The 15267-nt window shown below is 38.4% G+C and overlaps 1 protein-coding gene across 1 annotated transcript in view; it reads left to right on the plus strand.

Moving 5' to 3' along the window:
- The window catches only part of cunh3orf70 (chromosome unknown C3orf70 homolog), a 31591-nt gene extending 19999 nt beyond the window's left edge, over positions 1–11592 (plus strand). The window contains exon 2 of the mRNA XM_036564873.1: positions 10340–11592. Coding sequence (XP_036420766.1) covers positions 10340–10968 — 629 coding nt within the window. The 3' untranslated portion in view covers positions 10969–11592. The remainder of the gene's footprint in view (positions 1–10339) is intronic.
- The last annotated feature ends 3675 nt before the right edge of the window (positions 11593–15267 follow it).

Here is a 15267-nt window from a genome sequence, read left to right on the forward strand (position 1 = left end):
TGTCCCCTTTTAGCAGGGAGATATATTTTGCACCATTTGAATACAGTTAGATTTAACTCCTCGAAATGTGTCTCACCAATTCCTCACTCTCATATCTATATACCCTACATATCAGTTATAGTGGTTACTAGTTACCTAAAGAACCATGCTTGAAAAAGAGATTTGAGAGTGTGGAGAACCTTTCAAAGGTTAAAAGAACCTTTACAAAATGTAAGGGTTCTATAGTAATTTAGGGGCTCTTCCTAGGACCTAACATCATGGAGAGGTTCTTCCAAATTTTATATATATATATATATATATATATAAAAATTGGAAGGTTCTTCCAAGAACCTCCCCATGATGTTTAGGTTATAGGAAGAGCTGCTGTTGGAAAAAAACCTTGTATCTCCAAAATAAGAACTTTACAGGAGAAGGAAAAAACAGACTTTACTTTTAATGTAATGCATTTTAATGTCAATGGAAACAGAGTTTTTTCCAAGTAATTTAGGGCCATTTCTTTTGGTCAATTCATCATGAAATTAACACACAATGTAAAGGGAAACAGGCATTTTCAAATGATCTCAAAAACTGAAAAACAACAAAAATATATATTATTGCTCTGAAAACATGTATCTCCATTTTTATCGCTTTTAACCATTTTGGGGATACATGTTTTTCTTTGGGGAGCAATGATGTGTAATTACTATGTGTCAAAAAAAAATAAGGGATTATTTCTGGCACCACATACAGTTCAACTGAATATGCAAACTGCACGACAGTCATGTATTCTGACACATTATTCGATCTGTACACCATTGTTACTTCCTATTTTCCTGTCCTTTGCAATGAATGGCCTCATTTTAGATATTGCATATGTATGTTGCATTGTTTTATAGAATTTATACTAATGAATTACAGAAATGCCAAGAATGCATATAAATGAATGTGTCTGTATTGGCATTGTGTCTTACTGTAAGAGCAATAGGAGAATAAGCATTATCATCATAAAAACTGCCATCTAATCACTGTTGATTCATCAAGATCCATTTTAATCTGTGATTTTTAATGGGGTAAGTGATTTTAATCTAATAATCATGACAGCCCAAGTTTATAATAGTAACTGAGTAACAACTCAGTTACTAATAACTGAATAAGAAGCCCTACAGCTGTTACATCTGATATGTTAACACTGTGTCTGTATACAGCGCAGTAGTACAGGCTCTCTGTATGTATAGTTTGGTACAGGTATAGTTACCTGTATGTATTCTATAGCCATCCAGACTGAATGTATGAGGTTGTGTACTGAATGTACTGTGGCTGTGTTGAAAGTTGAAAGACCACAGGAAATGTGCTGACCATAGAGTTTCCCTTTTTCCCAGGCACACCCAGAAACCATTACCCCCTACCAGAGTGCACACTCTACACATAAATATAACCAGATACAGAGACCTAAAGCACTGTAATGTTTATTTCTGCTGTGCGCTGATGCTGAACAGATCAACCAACAGACTATGACTTCATGCCTTCTTGTTTTCATGGAAATGTTGTGACCTGTTTTAGAATAATACAGGTTTGGTATCAGATTTCTCCGGGACACCCCCAGAAATCACATAGATTTGTTCAAATTCATCACCAACACACCTGATTTAATTTAATGAAGAATTATTTAGCCAAACTAAGTGTTGGATGGTAACTACAAATAATACTGGGCTGCCAGGAGGAGAGGTTTGGAAATTGAGCACAGAGACATACATAAAATCCCTATTACTGTATTAATATTAAAAGCAAGCAAGCAAATAAACACTCACTGCCCAGATGCATACCAGTTTCCCATGTGAGTAGTCATTCGAATAGATGCAAGAAAACTAAAATACTGTAAAAAGTAAAAAAAGGAGTTGATATCTTGTGAGGTTTGGTCCCAGATTTCTCCTGGGTGACCCCAGCCAGCATATGGATTTATTAAATTCCATCACCAGCACATCTGATTTAACAGAATAACTAATGAAGCATTGATTAGACAAAACAGGTTTAACCACAAGCAATATTGGGAGAACAGTTTTGGAGCATTTCTACTGCTCCAATCATCACCACCAATTTTCACACAATGTAAGGGACAGCTGCTGAGCTCAAATTATGCAGAAAAATTAATTAGCAAAAAATGGAGATTTTTTTTTTTTGGACAGCAGTGATATTATATATATATATATATATATATATATATATATATATATATATATATATATATATTCCATATTTCATAATCTTAAATACACATGAAATGTCTTTCATACATGACTACGTATGAAACTATTTCCATAAACCTTGAAAATTTCAGTTCAGAAGGTGAAAATTAGGCCCACAAGTGGGTTTGATAAACAACAAAATCTCAGTATGTGTGAGTCTTCAGTTCTGTTGCAAAACCACCCCAGGCGGCTGCTCAAGCATTCAACACCAACAGTGGTGTGATTCCAGTTCTGTATACTCATGTCATCCTTTCATCTGCATTCATAGCGCTTGAGTGCAAAAAAACAGCAGTTTTTGCTTTACTGTGCCAATACGTAAAGACATCCCAATAGTAGTGCACAATTATTTTATGACAGGTCCAGATATTCTTGGAACAACTGTCTCTGCATCGCACCTCTAGAGATGTTTCTACTGATCCAACTAATTCGGCCTAAATACAGCACTCAGATATGGCACCTCATAATTCATATCTCACAAGTGGGCCATTTCAGTCTCTTTCATCATCGTCTAGTGCAACAGAGAGATAAAACTTCAGGCATAGCTTAAGGTTGGATCAGCTGTGCTGGAAGTGAAGTGGCTGAGAGTGATATAAATCTTTCTTAAGATCCCAGTAGGGAGTTCCTTCAGAGACAGTGGTCAGCACTTACCAGCCTGAGAGTTCTATTGCATCCTTATCCATGCAGTGAAAAAGGGGCGCAAGTTTTTAGTCTAATGCAGAGCCACATTAGCACATTAGCAACTCTCCGCTGAGACAGAATGGGGGTAGAGTATTGAGAATAGGCCATGTCATTGTTATCGTAATGAATTACATTACAACACAGTTTTATGAGTATACCATGGGTGTTGTCAGTACTTCTAGAACACTAAACAACTGTAGATGTCAGATTTAGATACATTATAGGTGGATACATTTTTTTAAAAATCTGTTTCTTTCTTCACTAAAACTAAATAATCTTGATATGTCCATTAACATCTCCTGTTATCATATATGCAAAAAGAAGAGCTTAATTCCAAACATATATTACATGTCAGTGGTGTTATATGAATATGGTGTAACACCAGTGACCGTGACACCAGTGACATTCTGGTTAAAACTGAAGATTTTGTAAATTCTTGTAAATTTGTAAAGACTCATTGCTGGTCAGGTGACCTTTTGCAATTATTTAAAGTTAGTAATAAAACTGATTTTTGGCATCATTTTGAGAAAGTTTTAATTACACAACCATCAAATCACATAACACTAGTGACACATGGAAGTTATGTGCTGCCTGATAAACAAAATTATTAATAAATTATTGAAATATAGTAAGCAAGTATGGACTCGCCTTCTCATGCCTTGAGATGTGTCGTCTCTGATGAGCCTTGACCCAAAGAAGCAGTTTAACAGAACTGAAAATACTATGTTAAAATGTATGAAGAGTGCTGATAACACCAGTGACCAAAATCTCTATGACAAATTATTTTCTAAATAAAATACATAATTTTTTAAATGGAGTATAACGTTTATGATATAAAAAAATAAAACATGGATCTGTTTTATACAAATTCCTAAGTTAAACCTCTTAGAAATATTGTTGTACATTAAAACCGGTTTCTCAAATGATGAAAATTGGTTTTGTGACGAGCTGTTTTACAAATGCAGAGCGACTATGAAACAGGATAAAAACGAAAAATCAGAAAAATCATGAGGGAAAAGTATTTTTAATCTTAGGTCAACTGTGTAAATGTACATACCAACTTTTGGAGCTGTGTCTAAAATTTAAGCATCTTTTTAAGCCCTGCAAGCTTTGTGACATGGTTTCCTCTCCAAATGGAGAAATGACCCTTTTATGCATTTATTTTTTACCAATTGTTTGATTTCCTTCTTGTTTCCTCCTGTTCCTTTTAAAATAGTTTATTTTAGCACATGTTAAATTAAAAAGATACCGGCTGATGTTCTTTGTCCTATATGAGGTTTGTCTTAATTGATATGTCAGTATGCAACTATTACTCACAGATAACGTGATGTACAAGCAGTACAAACCTTGCTAACGTCATCCCTTTCAGCTGAGTGGCTGAGTCAGGGGTGTTTCAGTCATGTTTCAAAGGAAAATGAAAACGCAGCAGACCCTTCATCACCTCCCACTGTCTGTCTTGCTTCTGAAGTAGTAGTCTGTTTTGTTTTGAAGTCGGCAGACATAAAGGAATGGCCGGTCCATTGGGGTTAGCCTTAGCCTAATAGGGACTCCATACCGATTGCCACACTCTCAACCTACTTGAGAAACTTGGTCAGCTGCACCAGACAAGGCCATGGAGCATCGTGGGATGCAAAAGAGGCCATGGTACTGATAGTTGTATAACTGTAATATTGGAGATTCGAGCAGTCTCTGACCGCCAGAGGCACGAGTGTATGGGACACACATATGAGACCAATGACTTGAGAAATATGACGAAGCTGAAGTGTTTCTCAACTGAAGAAAGAGTGTATTATACATTCACATAGCTCAGAGAGAACTACAGCAGGTAAACCAGTTTATCTTTCTGATACATCTACACAAGATGAACAGTGTGTTGAAGCTACTCTAGGTTTGCTCAGGCTACAGGACAACACCTCACTAAGCTAGTTTCTTACAGAACAGATTGATATCATCTCAGGGACGTTTCTGAGGGAATTACATTAGCGTGGGCCTTGTGTATACCCTTGAGTCTTTTCTGTGTCAAAGGAACAATGAATGCTTTGTAGCTCCTCATTGAATTTTCCTCAGGAATAGCTTGCATAAATCAAATAGAGAGTTCACGTCCTTCTTCTCTGGGGATTATAGTAGAAAAAAAGGAGAAATAAAGTAGGGCACACATATGTGAAGACACACGTTCACTATAAGGAACAGCTTCCTCTGAAATATAGGCTCTTTTGAAAGACTTCATGTACACAAAGATTGCAGGAAATGAACAATAAGAGAAATGCCTGTGTAGATTCTTGCTCAGGTAATTCCCATATGATTTTTTCAACAGACCTTTTACAACTCACACTTTCTACCCTGGTTTGGAAGCCACAGTCATACTGCCAGAAGAGCAATTATGTAAAGGCTATTGTCATTTAGATGAACGCCTCAGACACAAATCCCCCGGCTTTCTTCCCATCTCGTCGTATCTTTAGTAGAATCCAGCAGGGCGTATCACTGCAGAGAAACATGAATTGCTGTACTCGAAAGTTCACCCATTGTATTAGTGTTGTATTAGTGGGAAAGGATTTCAGGGTTGTCATTGGTAAAAATGCACTTTTACACAGTACTGAGCTTCTCATAATGTTTGAAGGAATACTTCACTTCAGCTAGTGTGGCACAAAGTGCTAATGTAGCAAACACCTCAGGTAGAATTGCACAAAATGCTAATGTAGCAAACACCTCAGGTAGAGTGGCACAAAATGCTAATGTAGCGAACACCTCAGGTAGAGTGGCACAAAATGCTAATGTACGAAACCTCAGGTAGAGTGGCACAAAATGCTAATGTAACGAACACCTCAGGTAGAGTGGCACAAAATGCTAATGTAGCGAACACCTCAGGTAGAGTGGCACAAAATGCTAATGTAGCGAACACCTCAGGTAGAGTGGCACAAAATGCTTATGTAGCAAACACCTCAGGTAGAGTGGCACAAAATGCTAATGTAGCAAACACCTCAGGTAGAGTGGCACAAAATGCTAATGTAGCTAACACCTCAGCTAGTATTATGCAGAAAGCTAATGTAGTGAACACCTCAGCTAGTAAGTCTCTTCACTTGCCCCAGATTCATTTCACCCTAGACCAACATGTAACAATTGAACACCACTGCTATGCAAAATGCTAATGTATCAAACACAGATTGGCACCTTACGGTGGCACAAAATAAGCCAATGTAGTGAAGCCCTCAGCTAGTGCAGTCCTAGAAAAACCAGCACAGACCAGTTGGGATGGTCACCAGCATAGGTTGTGTTCTGGATACTGGTATGCTGGTCTGCGCTTTTTGTTTTTCAGCAGGATGACGCTAATGTAGCAAACACCTCGGCAAAATGGCACGAAATGCTAATGCAGCTAACAGTGAATGCAAGCTAGTTATAACCAGCCTTATCTGCACAATGCTAACAAGCTTTTATTTAAGGTTTGTGTTTTTTGGGCACATTACTCTGTTACCTGAATGTGACAGAGCAGGCTGTAATAAAAAAACTAGGCTCATTCTGCCCTTGAATTTTAAGATGTATATATATATATATATATATATAAATATATATATAAAGCTAACACAATAGCTACAGATGTTGAATAAAGGAAAAGGAGCAGATCGAGAGTCAAGCCTGAAGGAAAAGCGTGGTGATACACTGAAGGACAGACATTGTTAAGGTGGTTTGTGCTTTAATAGCTGTCACATTCTCTTTACTGTGAGCTGATCACTTGAACATTTTAGTGCCAAAGTGGAGGTAGAAAGAAAAGAGAGAGAGGTTTTGTCAGTTTTAGAATGTGTATCTGTCAATTCAGGGCGCTTGATGATTCATATTATGTTGACAGTGAAAATGACAGCAGTGTACTGTGATCAGTACAAATGATAGACTTGCCAGTTTGTGCTCTCAGCCACTTACAGCAAAGTGTATATAATCTTAAAACAAACTGTTTTTTTTCATTCCTTGTCTTTGTAACTAGGACAGGTTGAGTGAAAAATCCCATGTACACAATTTTTTAACTCCCAATTGTGCCAAGATGTTCACTTTAGTTTTTGCATATTGAGTTATCAAGTAATTTAAAATATATTATTTTTTAAAATGTGGTTTTTGACACTGTTTAACCTACTGTTATCTACAAAAAAGGACAAAGAAAACTGACAAAACTCATGCTTCTTGATAGAGCTTGGAATATTTTTCCAAACCTGACATGACCGAACTGCTCACGTCTGGTTCGGACATCATTTTCCAAATATGTCTTAGGCTCAAGTGGGGTTCAAACTTCAGATTTGTGTTCTCACAGCCCGCCTCCCACTTTGAACAAATTTTACCCTGCATTTCCCCCCTTTAGTTTTTCTATTTACTTTATTCTTCCTTCTTACTTTCAATACCTTAAAACAGTTTTTAACTTGACATGCTGGAGTCACTCATGCAGGTTGTTGAGGTCCACAGGAGTACAGTTTAATTCAGAAACACAGATGTTCATATTTGATATCTTTGGCCAAAAATGTTTTGCCTGTTAAACTTAGGGGTGTTGTGCAAAAGCATTGTTTCATTAATGAATTTTTAAAGCGGGACTTAAGCTTAATTTTGGACAGCTGATTATTTTATCACATTATTTTATATTATTTTTATCCATGATCTAATGACAGCTGTTATGGTCACTACACCGTAACCAGCACCATCCTATCAGGCTTTATTCGCCACTTTGGGTTGTGCTAGGCTGGTTCGGGTCAGTTTTGGACAGAATTTAGTTGACTCCGGTCAGTTTTGGAGTGCTTTGGGTTGGGTTGGGCTCAGGTTGGGTTTAGACTCAAAACTTGGGTTTGGGCTCACCATGGCGTTAGTTGGGCCAGATCAGGTCGGGCTTTAACAGTTAGTTTATGGGCTGTATTTGGGTCAGGACCAAAATATCAGGCCTGATTAAAGCTCTGCTTCCAGCTTGGTGGCACATTCTCATCCATTTTTCTAGATAACAGTATGTCATGGTAGTTGGTGGCATATAGGCTTCCATTACTCATTAGCTACATTAGCCTCAGAACTAAAGAAGCAAATATCAGACCCCAAACGTGTCTGGCAGAATTGACTACATTTGGGGAAAGGAGGGAAAATATGTGAAGTTTTTGCTTAACTATTCCTTTAACCCATTTTTAGAAGAACACAATATGCTATTGTTTATTGATCCTACAAAGGAAAGGCCCAGTCTGGGAGAAGCACACAGCAATGGGGGGTTGTGCCAGGAATATCCAGGCAGTTCTGGGATTTGAACCCACAACAACTTCCTTTTGCTCACCTCTCCTACCACTAGGCTACCAGCCAGCTGAGGCCAAAAACACTTTGAATTTGCTGAATGGGGAAGGCAGACATCCACTGCACTGAAGTGTTCTCAGAGACAATTAGAAAAAGAGCTCGAAAAGGAGTTTGTCGTTTTGTAGAAAATGTTTTTGGATTTTGCATCACACAGGCAAGCAGGATGTAAATGGGAACAGTGCTACCAAATGGAAATGATTTTATGCCAAGCTCTAATTAACTGAGCAGTTCTTTATGTCTCTCACTTTCTCAGAACATTCTAGAGCGAGTCCATTTCTACCCTGCAGGAAATGCAGTGCAGTCACATTCGATGACTGAGAATTGCTTGTGGCCTGTTTGTTGTGCAAAATGTGTGAGGCACGATGCAAACTTGGCAAAGTGACCATCATTTCAACATTATTGTTGTAAAATGGTAATTTTATAGGAGAAGGGAAAATGTTCTCAACTGTAATGTATGCTAATGTAATAAGATTTTATTGCGAGGAATTTTAGACCATTTTTATTGGTCCAGTTGTCATAAAAAGTACACGCTGTAAAAGGCTGCTGGTGTTTTCAAATAATGTAAAAAGGGTTTGATATGACACTGACTCTATTCGACATTGCATCTCCGTAGTGTGTTGTTATTGATATGGCAAAAAGGGAAAATTATATTATGGATTTGTTTTACATACACCCCCTAATTCACTCACTAACTTTCTCATATATACAAGTAAAAACCCTGAAACATTGGAATGAATAATCTCTGTAGCTTTGTAGTCTGTAGAAGCTGTGACACATTTAAAAAGCAGGCCATCCACTTTAAGCAGTCGGCAGCAAATTGACTCAAAGCTGCAGAATTGTTTTGTATGTTAATTAGTATTTCTTATCTATCTATAAAACATTACGTTTGAAGCTTTATCTCAGTCATTAAATTCAACTCTCAATTGATTCAGAATCTGGGCTATTCTGTGAAAACACTGCTTCTTGTTCCATCCTTTTGTTTTTTTCCGTGTCTTAGATATTTTCTTTTTCTCATTCTTTCCACATGCCTGGCACTTATCGCCGTCTCTGTCTTAATGACTTTTTGACTGTACCGTGTCTGTTCTCTCTCTTTTTTGTCTTCCTGAGCCGTATTACTAATGCAGGCTTCTGTCTGAGAACATCTGCTTCAAAATTCTGTCCTTCATGGCTTCTACAAGTGAAGATAGAATGATCAGCATTTAACATGTTGCCTTTAAACATGATGGTTCAGCTAAAAATCACATTTACTCACATTTCCAGCCAAAATATGATGGGTGTCCAAAATTAGCTTCTTTAACTTTGCGTTGGAAGGCTAATGTAGCTAATGAGTTTATACCTGACCAGTTAGCACTGTGGTCATGTGAACAGCATACTCTGAGTTCTTAGATTGGTGTAAGGTCTAGAAATCCGATTAAGAAATCTGAAAAGAGAGCTGGATTTTAGCTCTGTAATCGTATTTCTTAGCACATGTGTGCTCTTACTCAGATTTCTTTCAGATTTCTCAGTCTGCACATGTGCGGAAACAGTCCACGATACCGGAAATAAGCAAGCAGTGGTTAACACACCATCCACGAGATGGCAAAAAACACATTTGCAGCGGTGCTGAAAATATCTGCATGCTTGATGAAATGAAGAATTTAAATATTCTTCTTCTTCTAGATGATGTATGTTTTACAGGTAAAGTGGCTCGATGTTTATAAAACATGTGTGACGTGTTGCTAATCCGAAATGTTTTGACGCTGTGTTGAGCTGCTAGTGAGCAATGAAGGGTGAAAGATAAGGCATAAGAACCTCTCCAAAAACACAGCCCTGCCAAGATTAAATGGACAGCACAACTGCAGCTTTGTTGACACCAAAAACATTGTGTACAAATAAAAACATAAAAAAACATTTAAACACACTAAAACTCTTTTATAAATGTTGACTTGCTCATCTATAAGACAACAATCTGGTTTACTTTCAGTGTTGTAACTCATGTATCATGCAAATACATCCCAATTCATGCAAATTCATCCCACATAATGCAAATACATTGTTATTGTATGGAAAAATTGCAACAAAGCATTACAGCTTCTTTATATTTTAGTGAATTCACATCCACTTCTATTCTGACACCTTGTCCTCTTCTCACTTTGTAGGTAAATATGTCTACCAGCCTATGACCAGTGTCTGCCAGCTTCCCAGCACCTCAGTTCCTGCCACGCCCTCAGACCACACCCAAACAATGAACTTGTCCATCTCCCTGACCGAGCGCCTCCTCAGGACCGCCCCCAACTTCAGAGCCCCACCCTGCCCAGAATCACCCAAGTTTTGCGTCATCTCTGACCTGTTTGTTGACGACTACATTGTGAAACGGATCAACGGAAAGATGTGCTACGTGCAGCGGCCACCCCCATCGATGCCCAGTCCACCACAGCAGCCGCAGGCTTTGCAAACCCAATCGTCCAATCAGAAGGCCCATAAGCAAGCAGCCCAAGTGGGTCAAACTCAAGGTAAGCAAAGCCAAAAAGCAGGTCCCAAAATGGACCACTGTTCTTCACCATCCAGTTCAGAAGATTCCGGCATCAATGCGTTGGGTCTGCATTACATGGAGTCGTGTGACGAAGACTCCTGTGAGGACGATGAGGATGAGGAAGAGGAGGATGACGAGTTAAGCACAGACGGAGACTCTAGTCCGGGTAGCCTCTGGGAGCAAGACGAGTGCACCCTACTTTCACCATCCAAGTCTACAGTGGAGATCATTGAGAAGATTGAGACGACTGTCTGATGCATTAAGACGTTTTTCAGACAACACAAGCCTAATCTATCCTATAGTTCTCAACTTGAGGATGGGATTTGACCACCGGTTGGCTGAACAAGAGCTCAACCAAAGAGCCAAGAGGACACAAACACTCACACTGTCTGGTAGTGCACCTGAGATGTTTCCACAGAAACCACCCTACTCTCTCTCTTGAGGTTGGAACTTTCTCCACGGTCCTTCTCTCCATCACCTTCATTTTCCTTATATACAGTCTTCTCTTGGCATGGTGACACTGCTACGGATTACACGCAATGGAGTTAAAACATACACTGAAGATTACGGCCACAGGTTGTGTAAGCGATGGAATACTTTCTTCACCAACAGAAGGAGCAAGTTCATACTCGACAGTGATAATAAGGTTTAAAATTAATTTTCACACGTACACAAACACATTCACGCTCTAAACAAGATGGAGCAAGGGCTACCTCTGCAGAAGAAAACTACGACGGAGTTTTTCCTCAAAGGAACTTAAATGTAATCTGGCAGATACATCAGAAATCAAAGGAAGAGAAAGGAGGTCCGAGTAGGAGAGTAAAAAAAATAAGAAATACCGTCCACCATTCAGTGGAAAAGAAAAAAAAGAAAAAAAAAGTCTTGGAAAAGAGAGAGAGAAGGGCAGATGGAGTCAGAGACTCTCCCTCCTGCTGTAAGCAGGCTCCATTTGAACTGTGACTAAATGATGCATGAATTCAGAAGACTGTAATGAGATGGTGTGAAGAAAAAGGGGGTCAAGGCTCTATGCTCTAGGGTACTCCCGTCCCACTGCCCCCTAAAACCCCTCTCACAGCCTCATGTGGTGCTGCAAAGGCCACATTGCCACTCCACCTGACCCTCAGTGCACAGCCCTGAAGGCTTACACAAGATTATAGCTTTCTTTTCCCCAATGAGGAGAACATATTCAAGCTTTTTGACAATCATGTAAGGATAGCAGTCTGTGCTGTAGTTTCAAAGAACTGATCTGCAGCAGAACATCAAGGGAAGAGATGCCATGTTCTCTCCTGGAAGCGCAGAGCAGGATACTTTGAATGTTGTGTGTCGTGTTTTGGATGCTACCATGCCACTGTCATTGTAGAAGAGCTATGGAACCAGAGGAATGTGCAGTGTCATTGAAATATGAACTCTTTGAAAGCTAATCAAGGCACTAGTTCAGAAAGCAGTGTTTACTTCTTTAAGTATACTAGAATGTCCCAAGGTTCTTCGGTTGCAATGTTCCTTTCTTGACAAAAGCCTCAGCCTGTTTGGTAACCAATGACACATGACCTAAGCACATGACACGCTCACTCCACCATGTTTGGATGGAAGTGCTGACCTGTACTATAATAGAACATCAAAGTGGGCCAAAATTGTCTCTTCATGCTTAGAGATGCATTTTAGAATGCTTAGACTCTGAAAGTGGCAGCCCACAACACCTAAAAGCACAGCCTGCATGGGCCTAAGAGCTACGAGCCAACAGAATCAGAGACTTGAAAACCACTTAAGCGAAGCCAACACAACCACTGATTATTACTGTAAGTGCATGAAACCGCTACAGTGTGATATAACCGTGAGGATTTGGCTATTAGTCTCAGACGTAAATGAGCTTGAAATGATGCCCAGGACGGCGTGATCCTACAATCCTTTCACTGCTGAGGGTGGGTGTACAGTTTTTTTTGTTATTTAATAAGCTAATAAAACTGTACAGAATTTTCATGTTGGGTTCGGAAATCCCTGATGTGTATTAAATGGGATTACAATTGTATTCAAATCAGATTCAGACTGTTATGCAACTGAATCTCTTAATGGCATTAAGAAAGAGACTGTCAAGGATCACTTTTGCTGTCCTCACAGGAGTGGAGACTAAAACTAAGGAGACTTTGTTGACAATCTACTCCTGTCCATCTCTGATGATGGCTCCAGTCTGTGACCATAGCTTCCTGTTGCACGAACCTGTGTAGTCTACAAGCACAGAACTTTGTCACTGCCTGAGCAGAAATGTCCATTTTGGAGCTGTTTATGTAGAAGAACTAATGGACCCATTATGTACCCCAGAGGAACCCCCACACTCAATTATTTGTATGATTACCTCTCCTGCTGTTGGATGAATGAATGGGTATCCCTGTCTGTCTGCAGTTTCATATCAGGGAATAATATTGTAGCTATAAACATATACTGTAGATACACAAATGTTTATCGCACATTTAAATATTCCCCTTCTTTTTTTTTTTCTTATATCAGTTATTGTTAACTTATCTCTTATTTTTCTTATAAACAAATCTAAAAATAAAAAAAATGTGCTGGAGTCTGTTATTTTGTTTTTTTTTATCTAAAATTACACTGTGTTGTAGAGCTTAGTTCATAAATGAGTCTAATAGATGAATCAGCAGGGAATAGTCTTAGTAATTCCCCAGCATAATAAACGTAATCCTTTCAATTGGTAGGAAACAGCTTGTGTGAAATTATCACTCATCCTAGTCAGCAGACAAACAGATGGAACATTAAAAAGGATGGAACAGAGAAGTCGAGCAGTGAAAACAGAAGAGTGCAGTGGAAACCTTTGCACATCACCATGAAGAAAACATCGAGACTTTCAGAGCCAGGTATCGGGTATCACATCGGCCATCAGCAAAACCAAAAAGCTTTTAGAGTGGCTTCTAAATAGATGAGAGTAGGGTATTATTGAATGTACTAGGTAACGTGATACATGTAGAGACTGCAGTGCAGTTTCAAGCTATGATAAGTCTTTGCCGTGGAGAGATTTTATGGATATGCCACTATTACAGCACACATGCTTTCTCTAAAGCAAATACATGCAGATTATGAGAAATGACAGCTATATCTTTTAAAGACCATCCTACCAGCTTCAGATAAATGTAGATAATATGCCAATATTCAGTGATTACGTACACCACGATATTCAACAATGATATTGTTATTGTGGGCACTTTGCAATACCATCACTGCATGTTAGTCAAACAAGTTGCAATTTTAAATGGGAGCTTTATAGCAGGGCAGCTCTGGATTTACCAGCTCTCACAACACTATTATATTTTGATGTACAGCTGTTTTAGCGTTTAATTGCTCACAATAAGGCTTGCCTTCACTTTCCATGTGCTATCTAGAATGCCAAGGTTCTACCACCTGGCACAAAAAAGAAAGACATGTTGACCATTACGACTGTCAAAAACCGGATTCCAGAAATGAAAGAAGGCTGCAGTGTTACACAAACAGTCATCAATTTTTTTTTTTTCCAAAGACTAACCACCAACATATTATTACTATTACAAATAAATGGATGTGCGTGTATTATTTTAGGGGAATTCCACTGATTTTTCAAAAATTCTGCATAATCAAATGGTTAAGTTGTAAACAAAGTCATTCAGAGTGATTTCATGTGAAATGCTCAGTTCTAGAGAAACTCTATTGTTGACAGTGGTGGTGATGGAAACCAGATGTCTGAAGAGTTTAATGACTCTAAAAGCTCCCTCACAGAACACTATTACATGAAATGGTTATGAACACTGCGATATTATTTTACGATGAGGTAAGGTTTTTACCCTAAACATATTTTGTTAACACTTTCTGTGAGTATCATGTCTATGAGCATTTATAAACAGGTTCATAACATGTTATGATACATTCATAAGGCTGACAAATACAACTTACAAACTCTTATAATGGGGTTATATTATCATGTTAGATCTTAATAATATCCTATAACCATAATGACAAGTACAAAAATTCTGAGCACACTCTGCGTGCCAGGAGTATCATTATGAACACTACTTATAATATGTTCACAATTCATAATGCATAGTAATATTTATGAGGCCTTGTGTATGCATGGATTATGAATGTGTTCATATATTCGGAGAGACATGGCATTCATAGAAAGTGTTACCTATATTCTTTAGAAATTCCATTCATGGTGGAGAAGTACATGCAGGGTGTTGTAGGCAAAATAGTACTCAGAAGACATGTGCAGGTTCACTGGTCATTTTGCATAGTACATAAAATGCCTATACTTGCGCTGACATCATAAACATGTTAAATTGTTAGGTAATTATTGTTTTATTAAATTTTAAATTGGCCCATGTGTAGGTAAAGGTTTTTAACACTGATCTAAAACCAGCTCTCACATTTTGTCGCTGCCCAAAGAAAATCATGGCAGTTGTCCTTTTCATTGTGTACAAATTTTGATGAATGAACCAATAGAAATGCTCCAGTGTCAGTTATAATACTGATAAAGCAATGGCTTAGCAACCAAACTTAGCTAACAAACACCTAGCA

Source organism: Colossoma macropomum, unplaced genomic scaffold (assembly GCF_904425465.1).
Source record: "Colossoma macropomum unplaced genomic scaffold, Colossoma_macropomum, whole genome shotgun sequence".
Taxonomy (NCBI): domain Eukaryota; kingdom Metazoa; phylum Chordata; class Actinopteri; order Characiformes; family Serrasalmidae; genus Colossoma; species Colossoma macropomum.